At 38.3% G+C, this 24,830-nt stretch overlaps 1 protein-coding gene and 2 long non-coding RNA genes across 5 annotated transcripts; 1 reads left to right on the top strand and 2 right to left on the bottom strand.

Annotated features, from left to right (window-relative positions):
* Positions 1 to 36: 36 nt before the first annotated feature.
* Positions 37 to 21,551, bottom strand: pah (phenylalanine hydroxylase). Of its 2 annotated transcripts, none has more exons than XM_085137160.1 (13): positions 21,396 to 21,551; positions 20,257 to 20,379; positions 9,177 to 9,360; positions 6,890 to 6,978; positions 6,398 to 6,465; positions 4,872 to 5,068; positions 4,351 to 4,486; positions 4,168 to 4,237; positions 3,925 to 3,981; positions 2,985 to 3,080; positions 2,485 to 2,618; positions 2,288 to 2,403; positions 37 to 469 (listed from the first exon to the last, which is right to left on the bottom strand). In XM_085137160.1, exons 1-13 carry the CDS (start codon positions 21,465 to 21,467, stop codon positions 426 to 428), a joined length of 1,386 nt encoding a protein of 461 aa, XP_084993286.1. In that variant the 5' UTR covers positions 21,468 to 21,551; the 3' UTR covers positions 37 to 425. The 2 variants fall into 2 exon arrangements, with proteins under 2 accessions (XP_084993286.1, XP_084993287.1); XM_085137161.1 differs by having other exon boundaries at positions 20,257 to 20,376.
* On the bottom strand, positions 10,837 to 18,723 carry LOC146499365 (uncharacterized). The gene is made up of 2 exons (XR_014870078.1): positions 18,567 to 18,723; positions 10,837 to 17,425 (listed from the first exon to the last, which is right to left on the bottom strand). It is a non-coding gene; the product is annotated as an uncharacterized LOC146499365 (long non-coding RNA).
* Positions 15,930 to 19,997, top strand: LOC146499364 (uncharacterized). Of its 2 annotated transcripts, XR_014870077.1 has the most exons (3): positions 15,930 to 16,021; positions 18,261 to 18,324; positions 18,717 to 19,997. It is a non-coding gene; the product is annotated as an uncharacterized LOC146499364 (long non-coding RNA). The 2 variants fall into 2 exon arrangements; XR_014870076.1 differs by lacking the exon at positions 15,930 to 16,021 and having other exon boundaries at positions 17,424 to 18,324.
* Positions 21,552 to 24,830: the final 3,279 nt, after the last annotated feature.

Here is a 24,830-nt window from a genome sequence, read left to right as displayed (position 1 = left end):
AGGAATATTAGCTGACAGCAGACACAGGAAGTACAGTCAGATTGAAGAGATATTTATTAAAAACTGTCATGCATATACAAAACATTAATTAATCCAGATTAAATGAAATATAATAACAGAAAGCCTCCTGTCATTTTGAAAAGCACAACAACCCGATTAATGCAGTTAGCTAACAAAGAAATGTTTATTATACAATGCTCTTATTTTGAAAAGCTATTCTTCACGTAACATTAATGAGGCTATAAACTTATTATTCTCCATAAGTAACGGCACCATGTTTCCTACTACCTGAATTCTAAGAATATGGTCACTATCTGACTTGCGTATGTGTTTTAATACAAAGAAGTTGAATCTCTAAGCATGACGTTTAAAGAAGCCAGGAAGAAATTGTCAGTAGGGTTCTCCAAGTCTGATCTCCTGTACTGTTACTCCAGCTTCCGCAGGGCTTCGCACAATTTCCCCATCTCACCTGAAACAGAAGAAAATAGAAAAGTCAGAGGAACAACTACTGCTGTATGTTAATGCTCAGTGCATGCTTTCATATTTATGGCTTTTTTTTATTTATGGCTTTTAATAACATTCACAATATGGTGGAGTATAGTATCACAGAGCTGGTGATTTTACTTCCTGAGGACCCTCAAAAAGAACATCTCTCAAAGACCATTAGTGTCCTTCTACCACAGCTCCACAGAGATCATATTAACATACTGTTTCTATGTTTCTGCTGCAACATCCACACAGTCCTATAATTCACTGGATGCCCCCTCCTATATCTGAAAGATTAGGCAGTTCCTGCTGCCTCAAACAGGTTAATATCCCAATGGGTCCATCACCATAGTGTTTGGCTGTTACTGTCAGGCTGACAGTACAGAACAAATAAAATGAAGACAAACTGACTGAAAAACTGTTTCTATCCCAGAGCTGAATAGTGTTTTTATATAGTGTTCAAATTGCACCTAATTACCGCTGTACACGTGAAAATAAATACGTCTTTATATAAACATCTAACTATGAACATTCTACAGGGTGGGCCATTTATATGGATACACCGTAATAACATGGGAATGGTTGGTGATATTAAAGTCCTGTTTGTGGCACATTAATATATGTGAGGGGGCAAACTCCTCAAGATGGGTGGTGACCATGGTGGCCATTTAAAAGTCGGCCATCTTGGATACAACTTTTGTTTTTTCAATAGGAAGAGGGCCATGTGACACATCAAACTTATTGGTAATGTCACGAGAAAAACAATGGTGTGCTTGGTTTCAATGTAACTGTATTCTTTCATGAGTTATTTACAAGTTTCTCTTTGTTCACAGCCATTGACATGTCGAAGAGGTTAACACGTGAGGAGCTGATCAAAATTGTGTTGATATCTGGTGAACGCAGTAACCGGGTCATTGCAGCAGATTTCAATGCAAGACACCCTACGAGACCACCCATCTCCCATGCTACAGTTAGCAAACTGCTTGCTAAGTTTCGTGAAACTGGTTCAGTGTTGGATTTGCCAAAATGTGGACGCAAGAAAACTGTCACTAATGAAGAAACATCAGTTTCAACAAATAACTCATGAAAGAATAAAGTTACGTTGAAACCAAGCACACCATTGTTTTTCTTGTGACATTACCAATAAGTTTGATGTGTCACATGGCCCTCTTCCTGTTGAAAAAACAAAAGTTGTATCCAAGATGGCCGACTTTTAAATGGCCACCATGGTCACCACCCATCTTGAGGAGTTTGCCCCCTCACATATACTGATGTGCCACAAACAGGACTTTAATATCACCAACCATTCCCATGTTATTACGGTGTATCCATATAAATGGCTCACCCTGTATTTTATTCTATTCTAGGACAGAGGAGACGAGGAGGTAAAAACTGGAGGTGAGAAAAGCCTGTGTCATTTGGGTTGTTTCTCTTGTATTTTGACGGTTTACTCCCAGGTCTTTTTTTGGTTCCACTTCCTGTCCATTTCATTGTCTTGATTATTTTCACCTGTGTCTCACGCTGCATGCATTTCCCTGATTAGTCCTTTGAGTGTATACATCCAGGTCTGTGGGCCTTTGGCTGATTGTATGGTTGTGTTCAGGTCTAGACAAAACACATACAAACTTTTGGAGTTTGTACGTGCTTTTTGGAGTTTGGGGCCACTGTACATAACAAATCCACACTATGCTTGGTGTTTAAATCTAAGGCACTCAAAGTCAAACATTCATTCAAGTTCAGGCATCTATTATTTGATATTTCCAGACGACTAGTCATAAGTAATTTGACCAAAGCTGCTTACTGTTGATGCTGTCTGCCAGGTTCCTGAGCTGCTGGGTGTTGTCCAGCACTTCGATGCTCTGGGTGTAGGGGTTGTAGCGCACTGAGAAAGGCTTGGGGATCGTGCCTGCAAATTTCCTGCAGAGAGAGATATGAATGATTAAAGACTCGCATGCATTGTAAATTTTAGAACAACTAAAAAAATAAAAATTGTCCTACCTGACTTTCTCTTTGGCATCTTCAAAGCTCTCTGCCACAAAGTAAACCGGCTGGTACTCTGTGATAGGGTACTTCTGGACACTCGTCTTCTCGGGGTCGAAAGGCAGAAGTTTGGGCTTTTCTGTTAGAGAGTACTGAAAGAAATTTTTTTTTTCTTTTCACTGCTTTATTTTTTCAATGAGCATCTCTATTCCTGTCTGTAAACGGGAAGTGCGGCACGATTTAAGACTCTGCTGACTTGAGTGGACATCCTCTGCTGACAGCAGCTGATGTAACTCATGACCTCGAAGTCTTTGCCCCCACCTGAGTGCTTACCCACTGAACCACTTTAGCACCGCCCTGCTGAGCAACTCCCCCAGTGACACATTAAACCTGAACCCGAGTGGACCACTAACCCACTGCCTGCTGTTGTGCAATAAGGCAAATGTGTTATAAAAATAATGTACAGAAAGCAAAATGTTTGTGGAGGTGCTTCATCGCTGTACTCGGCTTCCTCTTACCCCCAGCTCTCCAAATGAAGACAGCAAGCCGGCTCCGTAAGCTTTGATCTCAGAGCCCTGCTTACAGAGGCCAAACTCCACGGTGAACCAGTACACCTGAGGGACACACACCTGGGTCATGAAATGTGACTTATGCACCACAAGCAGTAAAAAAAAAAGGGAAAAAAAGGAAGCTTTGGGTTTCAGAGGAAATCTGAGGAAAAATATCTTATTTTAAACAAGATGATGACATAAAAATTGCATTTTTATACTGTGTAAAGTAAGTTTTTATTTAATTTTTATTTTTCTCTTAATATTTCTCCACTATTTTTTATTCCTTTTTATATTTATTTATGTAAGACAAAAATATAAATTGTCATTAAGATTCTTAAGGTTTGCTTCTGATATACACAATCTCAAATAAACTCTAGGATTTAGATCACATTTTTATCTCTTGTTTTACTCAGAGTATTTAAAAATAGGAATATTAAATACAGATATAATATTAATAATGAACTTTTAAAATTTTTTATTCAGTATGATTTTGGAGGTACTGAAAGAGTTGCAATAAATGTGTTTAGCAGCATATATGTCTTGATATTTCTAGACATATATATACATATATGTACTACTTTATCAACAGAAAGCCTTAATACTAATTCAAGCTTGTCTTGACCAATTTCTGCATTAAGATACAATAACTGTTTTTTCCATGTCATAACAAGGTAAACACGTGTCATGGACAAAATGCACTTCTTATATTTACAATCCAAAGGCTCTATAAAGCAAAGAGGACTGTAATTAATGTTATTAATTAAACCTGTGTTTATACTGCAGCGACATGTCAGAATAGCCTGTCAGATTAAGAAACAGGTTATTTAATGTGGTCTAGATTGATCCAATCTTCCGTAATTAGAGGCTCATATCTATTACCGCTGTTTGCCTTGTACACAGTACTCACAGTAGCAAGTTTCTCAATGTACTCATCCGGCGCTCCGAGAGATGCAAGGCCAATTTCCTGTGTGGGATCAAAGCACATGGGTTAAGAGGAGCTGCTCACGCTGTCAGACAAGGCCAGGATAAACTGGTGAAACTGAGATTTGTCATCTCTTTGCCTCAGCACAGGAATTCATATCACTCTTGGTCTAATCTGAATAATAGAAAAGGGAAAAAGTAAAGTGTTAATTCTCATCTTTAATATTACCTGTGAGAACTGCGCAAAGCTTGGATCAGCAAACAGAGGAACGTGTCCCAGGAGCTCGTGGCAGATATCTCTGGATTAGAAACACAATTTGCTCTTTAATTCAGAAATCTTTACTTCCTTGTAATAAGGAAGATTTTACTTCACCTGTAATTTTTTATTAGCTTTATACACTGAGACACTCACGGCTCAGGTGTGTACGTGGGCTTGGAGCCGTGGCGAATGTACTGCGTGGAATGGAAGACGCGGAACGCGAGTCCAGCCAGGAAGTCACGGGACGAGAGCAGGCCGGCTACGGGGCGAAGCCGGAAACCTGTGCATGCTGCAGGAGAGCGGTGGGGAGATGAAAGAGATGAGACAGTGAGCGTTTTGTTGCTTGAGTTGAATAAGAGCATGCATGGATGGGAGGGAGGAAGAGGAAGTGGGGGTCTGTACAGCCAAATGAACTGAATGATGACTCATGCATTGGGTTTCATGGACTGTGTGATGTTGCGTGACTCATAACAGAAAGAGATTGTCTATTTCTATCAATCATTAGAAGAGAATTTACATATTATAGCAGCTTTGTTGCCATCTATAGGCAGTAATTAGGCAGCTTTTTAATAGTGTGCATTTATAAATTATATTATTAAACATAGTTTTTCAAATGTCTGCATTTTAACCCCGGAGTGATAAAAAACAAGTGTTTTTTTTAGGTGTGGAGTTACACTGCAGGAAGCGGGAGACATCCTCGAGCTGTGGGATGTTGTCTGGCCTGTAGCCGCAGTATTTCTCCAGCAGGGGGAAGACGCGGTTGTGTTCACGGCAGGCGTGAGTCGGGTACAGAGTCTTCAGCTCCCTGAACACTGTGCCCCAGGTGGCCTTCTCCTCCTCTGTGTACTCCACCCTGGGAATGGTCTGTCCACTGGAACAGCGGTCACAACAGAAGTTATGTTTCCCTGATAAACACTAACACCACCACACTGTGTTTACCTTAAATTTTTCTAGATTTAAATTGAATCAGTTTTTCTGTGGATGTTTCCCCAAGTCTCCCTGAACCCAACAAACCTTTGAGCCACAGCTCATTATTCCTGTTTTCTAACCTGAAAAATATCCGTTTTATTTTACTCGCTGCTCCTGTAAGTCTCATTCAGCAACTAAAGATCCAGCTAAAACCAAATTTTTGACATTTTATTGGTTATATGTAAACATACCTAAAAAATAAATTGATGGCTTTTGAGCGTCTACATCAACGCCAATAAAAATTTCACCATGGCTGTAGTTCTATATGTAGAGTTTTTCTAATGTCTGACGTGGAGGATTTTTAGTGGTAGCATCAAAAAATAAATGTGTAATTTTTTCTACATAAAAAATAATTTAAAATATGGTATAGTGGTAATATATCATATATAAATATCATATATTATATATTATATAAATAATTATCTAGTATTTTTTTAATAAAAAAAATAAATATAGAATATTTTATGGAATTGCTGTGTCACGGCAGAAAAGACAATAAAAACAGCCCATAGAAAGGCTTGAATTAAGTAGTAAAACCCGTACAAAAATAAAAATTAGAATTAAATAAAAATAATAAATATTGATATAATATAATCAACATTTAGAAACTTTGACAAATTAAAATATGATACTATTAATATTCTAATATATAACAAAAAATGTGAAATATTGCAATTCCTTTAGGAAATATTGCAATAATTTAATTTGTAACAGCTTTCTTATAGATAATTTATCACTGGATAAATATATCAATGTCAATTTAACTTACATAGCACATTTCAGTACATGTAGACTCAATGTCCTTTACTACAAAAGTGGAAAACATAAAAAACTCTGCAGGTCTACAACATATTAAGTCAATAAAATCAACAAAACAAAACTTTACAAAGAAAGACTAAATGTGAAGAAAAGGACAAAAAAAAAATTTTTTTTTTGTTTTTTTTTCCCTTTTACTTCACCTGTGTTTTTGTTTTGGACTTCGATACTCTCTCTATGCCCTAAAACTACAGTATAACGTAATTTTTTTATTATTATTATTATCTACACCGTAAACTCTTTTTTAAAAACATATTGGTTTATTCCAATGAGAAAGTTCACTTCATCATTTGTCCGCAGCATTTGACCAACATGTGAATAAGACTTCCTGAGTAGGTGATCCTTTAACCACTACTACTCAAACTCATTCCATAACATCTCTATGAGCATAAATATATTAAGTAGGAGTAGTTACTGTCTGTAGTTGTAGGCGATGTCTGCAAACTCCTTCCTGCGAGCTCGGTATACTGGATCTGTGAAGCCCTGAGAACACACACACACACACACACACACACGAATAAAAGCCATGTTAGATCTCATGATTGCAGCCGAGCCACTCAGAGCTAAATCAAAGGTGGAAATCCTTTGGGAAGGCCAAACGCACATACATATTCAAATGAAGCCTTTGTAGAGTGTTTTTCAGCTTATGATGAACGCATTCTGCTTTAATGTCAGTGGCAAAAGGGAGCAATTATCTATAATTACAGGGGCTCAATTAAAGCACTGACATCAATTTGTGTGTGTAGATAGTTTCCATTAGAATGGATGGCGGAGTGCGGCCTTGTCATCTCCGCTGCTTTTCATAAGCAAGCGCGTGGGCGTGAGTGGGCGTGAGTGGGCGTGAGTGGACATGCATTCACGTGCGCATGCAGAGGCAAGATGTGGCGGTGGATGAGTCGGTCCTTACCGGGTGATCAGCATCCAGCTCGGAACCATAACTGAGGATCTGGTTGGCAAAACGGTCCAAGTCCTGGATGTCATTGGGGAACCATGGCACTAGAGGATAACAGCAGTCATTAAGTACTTATAATTTATGTTTTAAGTCAACATCGGATCAAACAAACCAGTCGTGCAGTGTCTGAAGGGGAAAATATTTTAAAAACATAAGAAATATTCAGTGTTAGGTAAAGGGTTAAAGGCTATCTGTGTGCCCTTTTATTGTCATATTATGCAGAGATAAATCTAGTGGCTAAGCTATTTCAGCAACTACAATAACCAAGCGGGGTCATATTAATACAGGAATACTTTTTTAATGACTGTATTTGTGTTTATTATACCCACTACGCTCAAAGGAGTCAACCAACATATCTGCGCCACACTTTGTGCGTTAAGTGTCTGCCTCAGAGATTCTGCAGAAAATCTGTGTAGTATATGGCTATATATCGCTCAAAAATGACCCTAAGATTATTTATTTATTTTAAAACAACTTGTTTATTTTATTGTTTCTTATTGTATCTTTCTTCATTGACTATTATGGCACTTAATGCTCATATTTATTTTACTTTTTGCGTACAGCGCTTTGTGGCTGTCTGTATAAAGTGCTTAATAAAAAACTTTCATTTAAGGAAATGATCATCAGTTGAAGCCTGAATATTTTTTTTTATTCCTGACTTATATAAATGGCTGCAGTTCACATTAATATTGATGATTGTTACACAGTCTTGTGTGCGTTTTGCCTGCAATTTTTTTTTCAGTGCTGTGGCATTTTGACACTCAACAGAGCTGTACACGAGGGGGGCATCTGCTTATTCATATGGATTTATGACACTCAAACAACAGTGAGGCCCAATCATTAATCTGCATTTGGGCAGTGTGGTCCAGCCTGAGGCCCCTGCAGAGACAATAAAGCTGTTTAGGCTGTCTCCAAAACTGGCCATAAATATCCTCCTTGTCCACTTGACCCTGACCAGTACACCACAGAGTCTATGCCGAGGTCAGAGGGGGATCCATGGTGGCCCTGTCTGTCTCAGCCTGCCGTGACCTTGGCATGTTCTCTGTCCTTGGGTTAGTCTGGGGCGGAGACACTAAACTCTTCTGTTCCTGCCGGGCCTGTTGGTCCTCAGTAGCTAAACTAATGTCATTCTGGAAACAACTAATAAAAGGGGCAGTGGGCCATCATTCTCATGGGCGACACTGGCTGTCCATTACTAAGTCTGGCGTAGCTCAACACCCAGCACCAGGCCCGGTTGATAAATGGATCATTTCAGCTGTAGTGGTGTCAGCTTTTTAGATTTATTTATTTTTTTAACCACAGCTGTTTCTGGTTCTCAGAGAATATACCCTAAATTTCCCTCTATTACCAAAATCTTTAATTTACATAGCACAATATTACCACTACTACCTCTATTATTACTGGATAGGTTGTTGTTGCTGTCTTTTCATTTTCATTTATGTGTTGAATTCAAATATACTGCTATGAAGGTTGGTACAGATATCAGGGGTCCCCAGAGGATACACCCATATTTTCCTTTGGCATCAGAATCAGCTGAAAGGTATGTATATGTAGTGAAACGTATTTACAGCTCTTGGGTGGCTTAACATGAAGCAATAATGCAGTAATGACATTTCCCCAGAGGATGATCACTGGTGTCTATCGCAATGAAATTTGGTACAGACATCAAGGTTCCCCAGAGGCTCGACAAAGCATCTACATAGAGGTTTACTGTGTTTTGTACAAAAATATCAATTATTTAATGTCAACTCGATGGTCTGCTACATAATCTAGTACATCTGGTACCAATGTTGATAATTTCCAGAGTATACCCTGACCAGAATGAACTTAAAAATTACATAGACGAAGACTTAGAAGAAAAAAGCTCTTTGACAAAAAGCATTTATGATCCCCAGAAGATAATCCCTATTGTGCTACATTTTTTGTTATTTTGCAATGAATGACCTTGTTTAATATCAAATTGCTTGTAATTAATAATTTGCAGGTATTCACGTGCCTCTTGTAATCATTTTGGAGACGTAGTGCCATCCTTTGGCTAAAAATAAAAGCGACTCAGATTTTGATTTATGAGTCTAAAACTTCATTGCATTGCTTGTTTAGCACTTAAAGGCTGAAATGACTGGCATATTAAACACGAGAATATATCTGTAAGTTGACATTCACATGCGACATACATTCACATTTAATAATTTCATCATGTTGCTGATTCACGTGCTCTTGTTCAGTGGACATCCTCACTAACCTGTGTCCTTCTCTTTGCTGCGTGTTAGCTCGTGCACATGGCCGCTGATTTGTGTGCGCAGGCAGTCAATGACCTCATCCAGGGCCTGAGAGCAGGTGGAGTCTACGCTGATGAAGAACTCATACTGCTCATTGTTCATGCGCGATGGACGGGACTCGATGTGTGTCAGGTTAATGCCTTTCTCCTGCAAAAAGAAAGATGTTGGCATGCGGGTGTCAGCTGTTTATGTCTTTATGTTTACGCTCATCCACGCATGTATTTTGTATACGGAAGTGTTAAATTTGTTTGAGAGGGATTTCTAATAAAAAACAAGGTGGAAAATTGTCCTGCAGCACTGCCTTTATGCTATCACTAGAGGGTGGTGTGCTGTTAGTAAACTACTAGAGTGCGCTCTATCAGACTTTGTGAAGACCACAGGTCAGCTGCCTGGAACTCGCTGAGCCAGACACTGGATGCATTCTCTTAGTAAAGACGTGTGGGACATATTGGGAAGCCTTCCAGAGTTTTATGGTTGAAATTCAAGAACTGTACTTGATCTTAACATGCAAAATAGTTCTGGCTTGTATGTGAATGAATTTAATGTGGTAATTTTCACCTAAATGTGCTTTTGTTTTTGTACACGTTTATGTAACTTTTTGGAGGGAGTGTGTTATTTGTTTGGTCTGCTATAGGCTGCAGAGGAGGGCGTAAGCAACCCAACATCACGTTTTCTCCCATCTGGATCCTATTCGGCTTTTTTTACGGGTCATGTGGTTCTGCATCACCCCAAAGAGTCGCTACAGACACGACCAAAGATGAGACCACGATGGCATTTTTTGAATTTCATTTGTTTGAAGAGATTTAAAACTGTGTTTTTCAATTAAAAACCCAATATTACTGTATATTATTACTTAAATTTTTGTTAATAAATTAAAAAAAATGTGATACATCAAATCATTCGTGAGGCCACCACAGAAAATATGATATGTATATGTAGCTGACAGATGTACTTTCTGATTTTTAATTAGTTTGGGATTGAGAACTGTGTCCCTGTCATCATAATTAATCCGTCCATGACTACAAAGAGAAATAATTCAACGTGCGTGCCACTGGCAGCCTGGTCCAGCTTAACATAACCATTCCAAGTCCTGAAGCGAATATGGTGCAGCGGCAAATCTGCCACATTTCTGTACCCCTCCGAGCCGTCCCTTCACCGTGATGCCGGTGACAATAACCCCAGCTGAGGTCAAGGTCAGTCGGTAGCATGACTCACAAGAAAGCCATGCCGCTGTGTCACATGTGCGCTGAAACCCGGGTGGATAAGCAGTCCGGCAGTTTTTATGAGCGGCTCTCTGAATGAACACGTGATGGCTGTCCATGCTGTGTGGCTAAACGTTAGCACATGGCTCAGTCGTTTTCAATATAACGGTAAAAACCAAAAACACACACACACACAACAGGAGAGAAAAAGGAAGTCCTGGAGCACAAACTCTTGAAGCTTTGTTTTTTTACAGCATCATTTACTTGGACTCAGCATGTGTTACATCACAGCTGGGCAAGAATGGGGTCTGTTGATAGTTTGGGGGTCGTTTGGCATGTTTTACTGACACGTTAAGGGGAGTGGGAGGATGAGGGGTGGAGCAGGGGGAGGATCGGCAGAGTGGGAGCTCATAGGCTCAAAGGGGATCCTGATGTTTACAGCTGCATTTGAGACAAGCATTTGGCACATACTTGGTATTGATCAGAGTCAACACAGCCACATCTCCACCCACAAAAATGTGGAAAATTAAATTAAACAAAGAAAACATTTTCTTCACAAAAATGCTTTTCATGAACTGAAAACATAATTTTCATGGCTGGTTTTATATGTTATGATAGTGTTTTAATACAAAATGTATTAAAAAAAATTAAAACTTGATACATGAAAGAAGGTCAGATTTAAAGATTAAACAATGAAGGTGCTGCCAGTCGCTATTTACCACGAGCACGTAGTCACCTACGCAGAGGCAATTTAGATCGATATGAGAAGAAAAAACAACACAATGACCCACTGATGTTGTTGGGATTTGAAGGATTAAGCAATAATATGTTGTGTAATAACACATCAAACTGATTTTCTTTGGTAAATGTGCAAAAGTACAACAAACCATTAAGTACCATTGTATGCACAGATTCCACAACATATTCTGTTTATCAAATTAATGTGTTAAAACAAATCTACAACAGGACAGTATCTGAAACAGATGTCCTGTATACAGGACCTGAGAGATCCACCTGGTCTTTCAGTTGATCATTTAATGTTCACTGAAGCCTCATCAGAAATGGTCACAGTGGAAGGGTGACCGTCAAGAAGACCTTCTTAAGGAAGAGAAACTTGGAAAAAAGGGTGAGGTATTCAATATTAAACAAAACCTGGTCTAAAAATCACTGGCAACAGGTCTGATGGAGTGATGAAATTTGAAATTTTGGGTTCAAATTGTGTCAAAATGCAAACTGTAGTTATTATGAAAGAGAACACCAGGAGAGAGGTCCAACAATGAGTGTCTACAGCCATCTGTAAAACACGATGGAGGCTCAGTCATGGTTTGGGGCTAGATTTCAAGCTTTGGTGGTGGAGATCCTGTCAAAACTGTAAATGTGATTATGAACCTAGAAATATACAATCAGATTTTGAACTCTCATCCATTCACGATCCATTCATTTTTCAGCGTGACAATGATCCCAAAAATGTCAATGCTGTAAAACCAAACCTGGACAGAAAAACACAATGGAGCACTATCAGTGATTTAGAGCATTGTTAAAGCAGTGTGAGCTCATCTAAAGGCAACCAACATCCAAATAAGAGCTTTGAATGTCCTTCAAGAAGCCTGGAGAACTATCCCTGAAGACTACATAAAGACTTTACCTAAGAGATTTCAGGTGGTTTGAAGAATAAAGATCGTCATAGAAAATTTAAGCTCATTATATTTTCATACATGTTTCAAGAAACTGCTCTACCGTTTTCCCATTTTCCTAACAAAACATAAAGGAGAATTTATAGATAAAAATACCTGTTAGTCATCAACATAGTATGTTATAAACTACTTTACTTTCACATAGGTACAGCACAGCAATCAGTTCACAGCGTGTAAGAATGGAGAATTTTCTAGCAGCATTTGCCTGGTTCTTTATCACTACCCCCAGCTGAGATCAATGATGCACCTGCCATGTTTGCAAACCACTGATATAGAAACATGTGAGATAAGCTCTGTTTGTTTAGTTTCCTCCTTTAAAGAGTCAGTGGAACATTCCCAGGATTTTTAGTGTCTCCTCATGTGGCTTGTTTTGTTTAATGTTAATCAGTAACTTATGGTAACATAACTGCTTTGTCATGAACCATTTTTTTAAAGGAAGTAAGATGGACAGATTCCAATCTCACTGAAGCCAGCTGTTTCTTATTTGTTTTATCTGCACAGGCCAAAGTGTAAAAAGAAAAGGATCCTTGCCAGAAACATTTTAATTTGTCTGTCTGTAGTTCTCAACCACAAAACTGCCTTCTATATAAAGTACAAGAGTATAATATTTTTACATTTGATCAATAACCTTTTCATATATATCATTTGTAACAGTCAGTAGTAATTTCTATTAAGCAAAATCAGCCTTCCAAAACTATGCCAGATTAGCTTCTCACACAGAGTGCAGTCAGGGGATATACATTAACCAAATGGGATTTCATATGTTATTTAGAGAGATTAGTGGTCATTAGGCAAGTCATTACTGTTTCTTATAAACTTATAACATAAGTTAATGAACTGTTGGTTGTAACTTAGCTAAGCTCTGCCATAGCTTAGCATCTTACAAGGTAGCTTAGTACAGGATTAGTTTACCTGTCACTTAGCTTACATTCTTACAAAGACTAGAAATTGAATCATATAGATTAAATATATCAGACATAGAATTTTAATGTGGTGAGATTGTAGGTATTACTAGCATGACTTTGTTCGATTAAGCTAAACTGATTACTCTAATGCTAAAATAAGCTAACTAAATAGTGAATGTAGTTTAGCTAAGCATTAGCCTAGCCGTCGCATGAGTTAGCATTTTACAAGGTAGCTTAGCTCCCCCCACTTTGCACTGTACTTTCCTATATGATAAATCTTAGCTTAAAAATAAAAATTTAAAATTTAACAAATATAATATAGAAATGTGAATTTATTTCAATCAGTTTCATTATTAGTTTGTTTTAGTTAGACCAGCCAAATAGTTTCTACCTAACACAAACTATCTACTGGATGTACCTTAGCTTACCATATGTTTAGCTGTTTACAAAAACTTGAATCAGGAGACACACATTTGATGGTAAAATGTTACTTAGAGAGATTGGGGGTGTTCCTGTGTGGGCTGCATTCAGGGTGTGTTCCTGTTAGTCTAACAAGGTAAGTAGCTTATGGTTATAGCTTAGCTTAGACTTAGCTTAGCCAGCTCACAGCCACAAAGAGTGGAATCAAGTAATATAGATTAAACAAATAGTATAAATTGTTAGTGAGATCAGAACTGTTGTATTATATTATATACTATTATATTATCTTAGCTTCTCACAAAAACTTTGAATTAAGGTGCTATAGAAAATACAAATGAAATATAAAATGCTAATTAGTAAGATTAAAGCACACACTGAAGCTTAGCTTCTTAGAAACACTGGAATTAAGGTGACACACACTGTAAAATGTAATATTGTGTTTAATTAAAAATATTAAATTGGCTGAACTCAGTTTTTATCAATTTGTTATCAGAACTCGATTTAAATAAGTTACCAGTACTTTTTATGCAAAAATGCTGATAAACTCAATTTATTTGAGTTGTCTTAACTTAGAGAAACTAAGTACGATGGAAGTTTTGCTTCTCAGTGCAGAAGGATGAAAGATGTGTTTTGAAAATGCCCCGTCACTACGTCCTCCTCCCTCTTGGATCAGTCTGCATGTTCATGGTGCCAGCATTTGTTATGGACAGTGTTGGGTAAGTTACTTTAAAATAGTAACTTAGTTACATTACTAGTTACTTCTATCAAAAGTAACTCAGTTACTTCAAGTTACTCGTTACTTTCAAAGTAACTAGTTACTAGGGAAAGTAACTTTGGTTTTACTCAGAATTCTCTTGTTAATGTCTTGCTTCCATAACTTTGCCAGTCTTCTAGTTTGCTTACTTGCCACAAGTGCACTGTGCCACCTACCAATAGAAAGGAAAAGATAATACATATTTCCACGAGAGAAATCCCACGCCTGGACCGTCATTGACTGCTGCCATGATTCTAGCCTACGTCACAGCATCATGTGCGCCTTTTACATCCAACACAAAAACTGCAGTCGTGGTGCTTTCGATTGTACTCAGAACTTGGAAATTCTGCCTTCTGAATAGGAAGATGTAGGTAACACCAGACTGCAGATGAGCTGCATACAGGGCTGGACGGGGACAAAAAATCAGCCCGGGCATTTTGACTAGAGACCGGCCATTATAGGAAAAATCATAAAGCCTTTGAATGAAAACAAACGCTGTTGTGACAGTGATGTTCACTGTTTTGATGGTATATATGCATCAATCGTTTGTTGTAAGATTCAGATAATTATTTTTTAAAAGCTAGACATTTTAAATGAGAATAAGAAAGAAAAGTATTTCTTTGTGCCCACCTCTCCCTGTTAATGCCCCACCTGGCGCCCCTGGCAAAACTTTGCTAGATCCGCTCCTGCACAGTTACCAGCTGTCAGCTACCTAAAAAGGATCCTGGGGTTATTTGTCGCTCAGAAACAGTTCATAACTTCCCTTCAACTCATTTATGTCACCTAAAAGGTAAACCTGTATCTCCATCACCTGTTCAGCTCTGATGATTCAGTAAGGACATCTCCTGGTTTCATGTTTCCCTCTCACCAGATAAACAAACCGACATCATGACCAGCAGCTTTTTTGCAGCTGTGGCTCCAGCAAACATCAGCTGATACTAGGAATTAATATTAAATAAATCCTAACAACAGCTGATCAAGCTTAAACGTGCTGCTGTTGTTTAACGCGACATCGGCTGGTTTCCTCTTTCTGGCGCAAAGTGGGCGATAAACAAACAAGAGAGCCGATCAGCTGATCATTGATCAGTTTTCATGATTGAAGTAGAAACAGGAGAGGGAGGGGGGAGAATGAGAGAAGAAGAGGCAGCTGTGCAGCAAAGACACAGAATAACTCCAGCTTTGTGTCTTTTTCAATGTAGCAGAATTACGGGACAAACTGTTCCTTTTCACCTCAATAAGAAACGCGTAATATTTTCTCTGAATACCAGACGGGACGATTGGCAACTCTAATAACTTATGAACAAAATAAAGTTTAACATCGTTAACATCATAGCACCCACTCAGCTGTATAGAAACTCCGTCATGCTAGCTAGTACGCAGTACGGAAAAAGTCAGAATAACGAAAATAAACTCCACCTAAACTTGGTTTATATCTGACCCAGATAGACTGCAGGTCATAACTTCTTACCTGAAGTTCAGTTCACACTTGGACCGGCGGCCGCCTCGGGTCTCTTTTCCTTCTCTTCCACCTGCTGGCCTCCAACACTTGCTAATGTTATTGAATCTGTGGAAGCTCGGCGATAGCCACCACACGAAGTAACGAGTAACGACCCTATCTAAATCCCAGTAACGACTAACGCGTTCCTGATTTTGGCATAATAACTAGTTACCGTGCTCGTTACCACAATAATAACGTAGTTACTGTAACGCGTTACTTAATAACGCGTTAGTCCCAACACTGGTTATGGAATATGTTGAGCAAACCTGGAAAAGCGTTAGCTCAGGATATTATTGTTTTCATTGCTGTGAATCTTTACCTGATACACTGACTTGGTGAGTAAATGTTTACTTTTATTCAAACTGATTTTGTGGCTTCTCTTAGTTTAGCACCAGGTTTATAATCTTGCTAGCTAGTTAGTGTTAGGTATTGAGGTATTTTCAATCCATAGCCATAACTAACTAACTAACTAATTATATATATATCATGTTTAACCTGAGTAGCAAAAGAGTGCAGGGGGATTACGCCAGGAGTTAGCTGTGCTCGCGGACTCTATCGAGCCTTGACCTCCCGGTCAGCTATAGCGCTGGTGGATAACAGAGCTCTCCCAAAACATGGAAGCACTTTTACAAATATGTGATATTTTGATAAATTAAGTAGATATTTGAGCATTACACAGCTACATTCTCACCTGAAAATATCTTAAAAGGTTATTTTGTGACCCAGAAAGGGTAGTCTGGGGAAAAGGAGGATCGCATTTGTTGGCTGGTTGTCGGAGCCTGTGCGTACTTGCGCGGCAATGGCGGAGGAGCGCGGCTAAAAAACTTTCTGGGTCACAAAATAAACTTGTAAGATATTTTCAGGCGACAATGTAGTTGTGTAAAGTTCAAATATTTGCTCAATTTATCAAGACATCACATATTTGCAAAAATGCTCCAACGTTTTCAGAGACGTCCATTTTTTTTCATGCTTTGTGGCAGCTTTTGAACATCTATGGCATCTATTAATGTCAAATCTAGACTTTATTTAACAACATAAGCAAACTCTATGTTACAATAATTGCACAGCCATTAATGATCAAATCAGTTTCTGAAAAATGTTCTGTTTTTTCTCCCTCTGCTTGCTTCTTACTGTCTTTGAGGCTCAGGACTAGGGCTGGGCAATATGGCCTAAAATTCATATCGCGATATAATTTGAAGCATGTGCGGTAACGATATATATCACGATATATTCTTTTCTTCTGTATAACGTATTTTCCACACTATAAGGCACACTTAAAATCTTTTAATTTTCTCAAAAATCAAGAGTGTGCCTTATGTATGAATTCTGGTTGTGCTTACTGACCTCGAACTGATTTTGGCGTGCAGAAATCTGTTAAAAAATGTTTTAGTACAACTTTGGTAAGCTGCACTGCTTGATGGATTGTCAGAGCATTACAGCTGCCGTAGTGAGGAGCTTCACGGAGTAATCTGGGTCCAAAACTCCGTCAGATTCAGGTCCCAAAGACACTAAGAATTAAAAACGATCTAAATTCTTTCATCTTTAATGAAATCATCAGCATTGCTGCTTTATTGGGTGTAACAATTAAGTTTAACATCCATGCATCCATGAAAACTAAATTTATTAAATTTAACGGAGTTAGAAGTTAACAGGAAGTTAGCTTGCTAGTTTACACCTAAACATTTCATACCATGTTCTGACTGAGAGATTTTTGAAACTAATTAAAACGTACAGCTCTGCTACCACTTCCAACATAACTGAAGAGAGAAAAACTAAACAGCAGTGGCGTTTGCAGGGTTACTGAAGTTGGACTACCTGGTATATAATGTTGTGCTACGTGATTGCTAGCGACACAGCTATGTTAGCATAACATTAGCACAGTGAAGCTGGAGGATGAACCCCAACTTTTTTCCACTGATAAAAGTTAACGTGAGGGATTCTGGTGGTTAGGGACAAATGCAATCGCATAGCAGGATGCTATACACGGGCCAAACTTCAGTCAGGAGAACAACTGAGATTATTCATCCACAATACGAGGTTAGTTATTAATATACTGCAACAACATGGGAATAGAACAGCTGCGAGAGAATTCAGCATTAATGAATCAATGTTACGGAAGTGGAGGAAGCGCAGTTTTTGGCTTTCCCCATATTTCAAAAGTGCTTCATCTCTTTGCTATGACTGTCGCCCGGCATAATTTGCAGATGATAATGGTTTTAGCCGCTGCGATGCTTTCGACCAAAACAGGCGCAGCTTGACGACATCATCAACATGCGCTATCGCGATGGAGCGATATAGTCAAAATCTCTATCGTTGGCCAAATTTATATAGTTTCTATCGTATATCATTTATATCGCCCACCCCTACTCGGGACCAGCACTCCTGTTGTTGGACAAAAATACATCAGTAAGTATTTTGGTTTTCCAATATATTAGCAACTGTCAGTGACATTTATATTAATCAGGCTGAACTTTAATCATACTTTAGATCAGCCTGTTTTACTTATTGTTTTATGTGTGCTTTGGTTTGGGGAAGCTGTTTCTGTACTGATCTTTTCCTGTCTTCTGTTATTAGACTTGAGATATGACTGCACTATGCTGTTGCTGGTGACTCCAGTTAATTCTACAAGACATGCTGTGTAAGTAAACAAACAACAACAGTTTGTCTGCATTTCTTGAAAGATCACATCCCCCTAGTTTAGAGGGTCTACACTGTATATAGTGAAGTCTGCAAGTTTTCTAACAACAAAATTTGTTTTGTGCCCAAATCATTTTGCACATCATTAGAATGAAAGTTATTGGCCATGTTTGCATAGCCCTTTTTAAAATGATGCTTTCATGACATTATTGTGTGTTGGGTGGTGGTCACGGCTATCCAGACTGACAGCAGGACATTGAATGTCACCTCTCTGGTGGGGAGGGAGCCTGAGATTGTGTAAATTGGAGTCTGTTTTATACCAAATGCAGAAAAAAAATGTTTTAAGAAAGCAATTCAGTTCATGTTCCAAAAAATATGATTGTTTGCTTGCAGGACAACAGGAGAGATGAGTCCTCCGTCACAGATGGTGTGGTCAGTGAAGATGGTCGCCTGCAGGTTCAAGCTCATTGCATCTCCAACCCACATCCACTGCCACTATACTTAAGGGAAGTAAAAGACTTTCTTCTGCACCTACATTTGGATCACCTCGATCCATGACAGTCATTCAGGCAGTAATGCCTGGACTGGAAACAAGCCATCCTTAAAACATTACAACATTCCAGCTCATGTGTTGGAATGCAAAACAAATGTGTTGTTTAAATTAGAGACTGCACTTGTGACAGAACAACAAATATTTTATTTTGATTATATAAGTAATGTAAGTACAAAACAAACTTGTGGTAGGCCTAAACTTATTTTCAGAAAAATTACATCTGAGACTTTGTTTCATTGTGAGATTATAACAGTGATGGCAATATAATTGTTTGTTGTTCAGCAGAACAGTGTCCAGTATGTTGGCTGTTATACTTTGCTGTGTTTGAAAATAAAAGTTGGGCTGATTTTAACATCATTACAAAAAGTGTTGTTAACTATTTTTAATCATATTCAGGTTACCACAAATTGTTTTTTCATTTAGTTGAACTTGAAATGTTTGTCAGTAAGTAAACAATTAGTATTGTACAGTCAGAAATATCAAGTTATTCTTAATACTGCAGACTTGCAATGATGGCTGTTGTCCTAACAGTCATCTTAAGTAAGCTTTACTTAGTTTTTTTGAGGCAACAAGTTTCCTCAATTTTTTTGAGTTCTGGGAACTAACAAGGCTGTACAGTGTACTCAAAATGAGTAAGTTGCCCTAACTTGGTCATCTTACGTAAACTTGATCCAATTTTCTTGAGTTCTGGGAACAAATGAGCTTGTACAGAGTACTCAAAATAAATAAGTTATCCTAATTTAGTCATTTTTAGCTAAGCTTTACTCAATTTTTTTGAGGCAACAAGTTTCCTCAATTTTTTTGAGTTCTGGGAACTAATTCGATTTTACAGTGTAGATGAAACAAATAAGATATAAATGTGAGATATAAAAACCAGAAATGAGGGATATGGATGTATGTATGGATGAAATGTTATTTAGTGAGATTATAGCTGCTGCTTGAAGCATTTTATTTATATCTAGTCCAGTCAGAACCGCTCTTCGGAACCTAACCAGCATCCAGTGCCTGGCTATAGCTCTGCATTTAATGGTCCCCTATGAATCTAATTTTCTGCAAGAAAGCCAAGAGGCACAATGTTCAAAGTACTGACAATGCTAAACACATTTTAATATTAATTTAAATAAATTATTCTTCTTGAATGCATTTCACAAAAGTCAGACACTGTCATAAATAAAGATTAATATACTGAACCATTCACACATTAATTTAACAACCTATTGTTTATTACTGGAAGAGCTGCTTGTAATTTTGCTTTCCATGACTAAATGAACAAGTTAGAAATCCTAATGATATTGAAAGGTACATGAATATCATTAGCATTCAGTTTGTCACTGGGACCCCATTCGGACCCAGGGCTGTCCACTGATATAAAAAGTTTACCTCAAAGAGCCTCAGGGCTTTGGCTAAAGCTCCGACCTCTTCTTTTAAGGAGAAGATGCAGGAGATCACCTCTGACTTATTGTTGGTCTCCTCCTCCAGGTACATGGAGCCCCTTCTCTTCTGCTGAGAGACGTATTTAAGATAAATATACAGATTTTATATAAAAATACAACATGGATGAAGTCGTGCATACAGTGTTGTTAATGCAAAGCTATTACAAAAATGCAACAGATTCACTTTTAGTGCAGGGATGTGAATCATGAATTTAAAAATTGTTAGAATAGTGTTTGGCTCTCCTTTTGTCTGCCTGCCATATGCAGTAAGAGAGCATGTTATGTAGTTTAAAGCCATCCAGGGCAGCACGTAAAGTTCAAAGCCTTCACACAGCCATATTCAAAGAGGGTTTCAGATAAACACACACAAAAACCCAACACATCCCCTCATTTCTTCTACAGATGATTTACAGATGAGTAAATACAGATGAAGAAATAACAACTTAGTTAATTATTTATTAAACTGAACATGCCCCATGCTTTTTTAAAAGGAACCCACATAAAATCAAACTTTTAAAGGACAGTTTTGACTGCAAGAGTTCAACAAATGACTGAATTTCTACATCTTTTGTATGGCTTTTATTCAGGCTCCAGTTAAAGATTTCTAATATGTTCCTTATGAAATCTGATGTCAATTAAATAAATGGATACACAGAGCTCAAACTGACATTAAAGATATCAACTTTGTGGTCTATCTGGCAAAAAGTTACCTGTAGCTTTAATTATTTGATCATAAAAAAGTACTTAAAGGGTGCTTTTGTCATTCACAAACAAAAACAGAAGCCTGCAGAGTAGGGACATTTCTTGCATTTGTTTAGCACTCTGACTTTTTCCATTATCGTCAGCTGTTTTTCACCTCTATTCACTGTAATTCTCTGCTTTGTTTGCTCTTGTACCCCGAATTTTCTAGCTCTGCCCAGCTATACTGTTGTTTTAATAAAAACACACTGGTTTGAATCGCTATTTAAGGCTGTTTGTTTTGCATAACCTCCACAAAAAGAACACAAATAAACAGACGAAATTGAATGTAGTGCTAAAAGAAAGAAAACACAAATGGCTTTTAAGTCAGCTATAAGTCAGATTTACCCTTGGGACTTGGTCCCCTGTTTCTGCCTCTGGGCTGTAGTTTCCATTAACCCTCTTGTATGCAGCATCCATCCTCTCCGTCCTCCAGGTAGGAAGTGTGTAGTTGTGTGTATGCTGATGCTGGGCTGAGATCTCGGGAAAGCTCCTCTGTGAGCTCTCCTTTAAAAACCACTCCTGGTTAACACCGGTCCACGTGACACCACACCCCCTCTGCATCGATATGTCATGGGACGGTTGTTGTGAAACAGAACTAAAGTGGCACATCTGGTTCTTGTTGTGTGCCTGTGGGCAGAGTTTGCTGGTTTTTGTGCAGCAACTTTGTCAGTTTCTGCGTAGCCTGGTCGTTTTGAGAAAAGGTAGAAATAACCAGTGAAAAACTTGCTTTTATACATTTAGACACATTATGTAATCGTAGTTATGTTAAAGGGAAAAATGGTGCTGATATATTTTTCAAGGCATGGTGTGAATGTCTTAATGGGGCCGTTCCCAAACCTCCACACTTAAGATATAATTCTGAATAGAATCTTTTAGAAGAAATATCTTTACAAACACGACTGTGTAAGGTGTAATTTGTGTAACTGCACAGTGCAAACACTGAGGATGTGAACTGCAGTGGAAACTAACCTCATGACTGATAAGGGATTAGTGCTCCTGCCATATGGCACTGTATGAACTAATAACTAGGATAAAAACTTGGCAACTTGAATTGCAATCAATCGTTTATGATAACTGGCTATAAATCTTTCATATCGTTGTGGAGGAATTTTGATCCACTCTTCTTTACAGAATTGTGGTAACTCAGCCACACTGGATGGTTTTCAAGCATAAATGGCCTGTTTAAGATCCCAATTTTCATTCCAAAGTGATAGAAACTCAGACTTTGACTAGGCCACTCCAAAACCTTAATTTTGTTTTTGTTTTACGCATTCAGAGGTGGACTTGCTGGTGTCTTTTGGATCTCCCTCTAGATAACTGAAATTGAGCTTCAGGGCATGAACTGATGGGTGGACATTGTCCTTTATGATTTATCGACAGAAATCAAAATTCTTGTTTCCATCAATTATGGCAGATAATCCAGTTCCAGGTCCAACAAAGCAGCCCCAGATCATAACACTACCACCACCACGGTTGGCTGTTGGTGTGATGTTCGTTTATGAAATGCTGTGTTAGATATATACCAGATCTAACAGGACTCAAACTTTCCAAAAAGCTCAGCTTTAGTGTATTCTTTGTTTCTGTGTCCTCCTGGATGACTTTTTCATGAGCTCTTGGAGTATTTTGATGGGCCTCTTAAAATGGTAGGATAATTGTGATTCATTGTGGAAGTATTGGTCTGTACAAAACAAGCTGGACTAATAACTTCGGGTATAATTGGTTTTATATCAAATGTTGTGCTACCTTTGTAGTCTATGGTGACAATAGAAAGTTTCATCCACATTCTCTCTTGACGGTCTGCACCTGGGGTCTGACTGCTGTTAGTTAGGTTAGTTAACTTAGCACATTTAGCAACATCTTCCTCCAACATCCTTCTTTTGAACATAGCCTTTTTGGCTCTGTCTGGCTTTTTGTTGGGGCGATTGTGGCTCAAGAGTTGGGCGTTCGCCTTGTAATTGGAAGGTTGCCGGTTCGAGCCCCAGCTTGGACAGTCTCGTTCATTGTGTCCTTGGGTGACACACTTCACCTGTTGCCTACTGGTGGTGATCAGAGGGCCCGGTGGCGCCAGTGTCTGGCAGCCTTGCCTCTGTCAGTGCGCCCCAGTGGTGGCTGTGGCTACGATGTAGCTTGCCATCACCAGTGTGAATGGGTGGATGACTGGTTGTGTAAAGCGCTTTAGGGTCCTTAGGGACTAGTAAAAGCGCTATACAAATACAGGCCATTTACCATATTGCTCTTTGTGACCCTCGAGGCCAAACAACTCAAACATTTGCAAGGGGAGAACTCCCTCATGTGGTCTGATCTACTGCCATGCAGGGGCTGTGCTTTTAGATTAATGGACATTGTGAAGAAATTAAGGTAATTGTTAAAATTATTTATCCAGGAACTCTCTGGATTAGTCATACAGTCTCTGTGTCTGGCAGTAATCAGACCTGGTTGTGGCTAGTGTAAAAAAGGAAATTGTTTTTTCACACAGGACCAGGTAGGTTTAAATAACAAATATGAAAAACTAATACATCAGGAAAGAGGTAAATTCTTTTTCACAAAACTGCAAATTGCTTATACATTCTAAGTATTCCAAAGACGGAGATCTCTCAATTGATACTTAATAAAAGTGATCCTTTATAACTGATACTTTTGCATTTTATAATGTTAAATTGTAAACATTTGCACTATTTTACAGTAATTCGTTTAAGTTAGATCTGAATTAAAAATAAGCCTCTTTTACTTCTGTTCCGTCATGAGGAGAACACTCAGGAGAAGACAAATGCTGGCTGCTGTTGGAAGCTTGAAAAACAACATCATCGGATCTTAAGAAGCTTTGTCTACAGTAATGACTTCAGCTAGGTCTTACAGGGAAGGATGCTCTTTCAGGTTAAAGAACAGAGGTAAATATCATAATACACTTTTTAAAAATTAGATTAATCAATGCCTTAAGATAAAATAATTTTATACGTATTATTTTTTATAAATGAAGCTATTCAAAACATGCAGGCCCGTGTTTCCAATGCCCTGGTGCAGATAGCCTTTCAATTGTACATATTAGTACTGAGATGTACATGTAATCCACTATAGATTACACGCTCTAATCTACAAACTGTAATGAATAGCTGGTCACACCATCACACCTGATGCTGAGGTGATCCACAGGTACCACATGAGGGCAGTATAGGTTTGGTAATGTGTGCAGGATACCAGTAACACAAGGAGTAATAGTTTTTATGTGTAATATTTCAAACTGAAGCTCTTAAATGTTGTCATTTAAGTTCAGTCTCTAAGATACACAATCTTCATCTAAAGTGTCTTGTGTTTGTTTTAGCACTAATTCCATGGAATTTCAAAATGGAATTTCTGATCTATCCCAAAACTGTGACAGTAGACCTTTAAAGACTGAGTCTTTAAAGGTTTTGGGACAACACTGTAATCTGTGACTGTTTCAGTGCTTTACATACAAAATTTTAGAACATGAACCAAGTAAAATAAGGAGGTGTGAAAGGGGTGCTAATTAACTACCCTCTGATATTTAAATTAAATGTTTCTTGAGCAAAATATATTTTAGTCAAATAATGCTTACGTTCTCAGTTACCTTCAAATAATATTGGCAAAACAACTTTACAAAGCTGCGTCTCTTCATTCTGTAGGCTATAATAGATCAGCTGACTGAGCCTGATTGGCAGAGGGTAATTTGATTAACTGCCAAGTCATAATTTGACCCATTCCCATGAGCCAGAAGAGTCAACCTAGGTTGGTGCAGTCTTAAACTTTGTTTTACCTCCAAAC

The sequence above is a fragment of the Neolamprologus multifasciatus genome, chromosome 17, assembly GCF_963576455.1.
Source record: "Neolamprologus multifasciatus chromosome 17, fNeoMul1.2, whole genome shotgun sequence".
Classification (NCBI taxonomy): Eukaryota; Metazoa; Chordata; class Actinopteri; order Cichliformes; family Cichlidae; genus Neolamprologus; species Neolamprologus multifasciatus.
The sequence above is the reverse complement of the archived record's forward strand: the minus strand, read 5'-3'. Positions and strand labels throughout refer to the sequence as shown.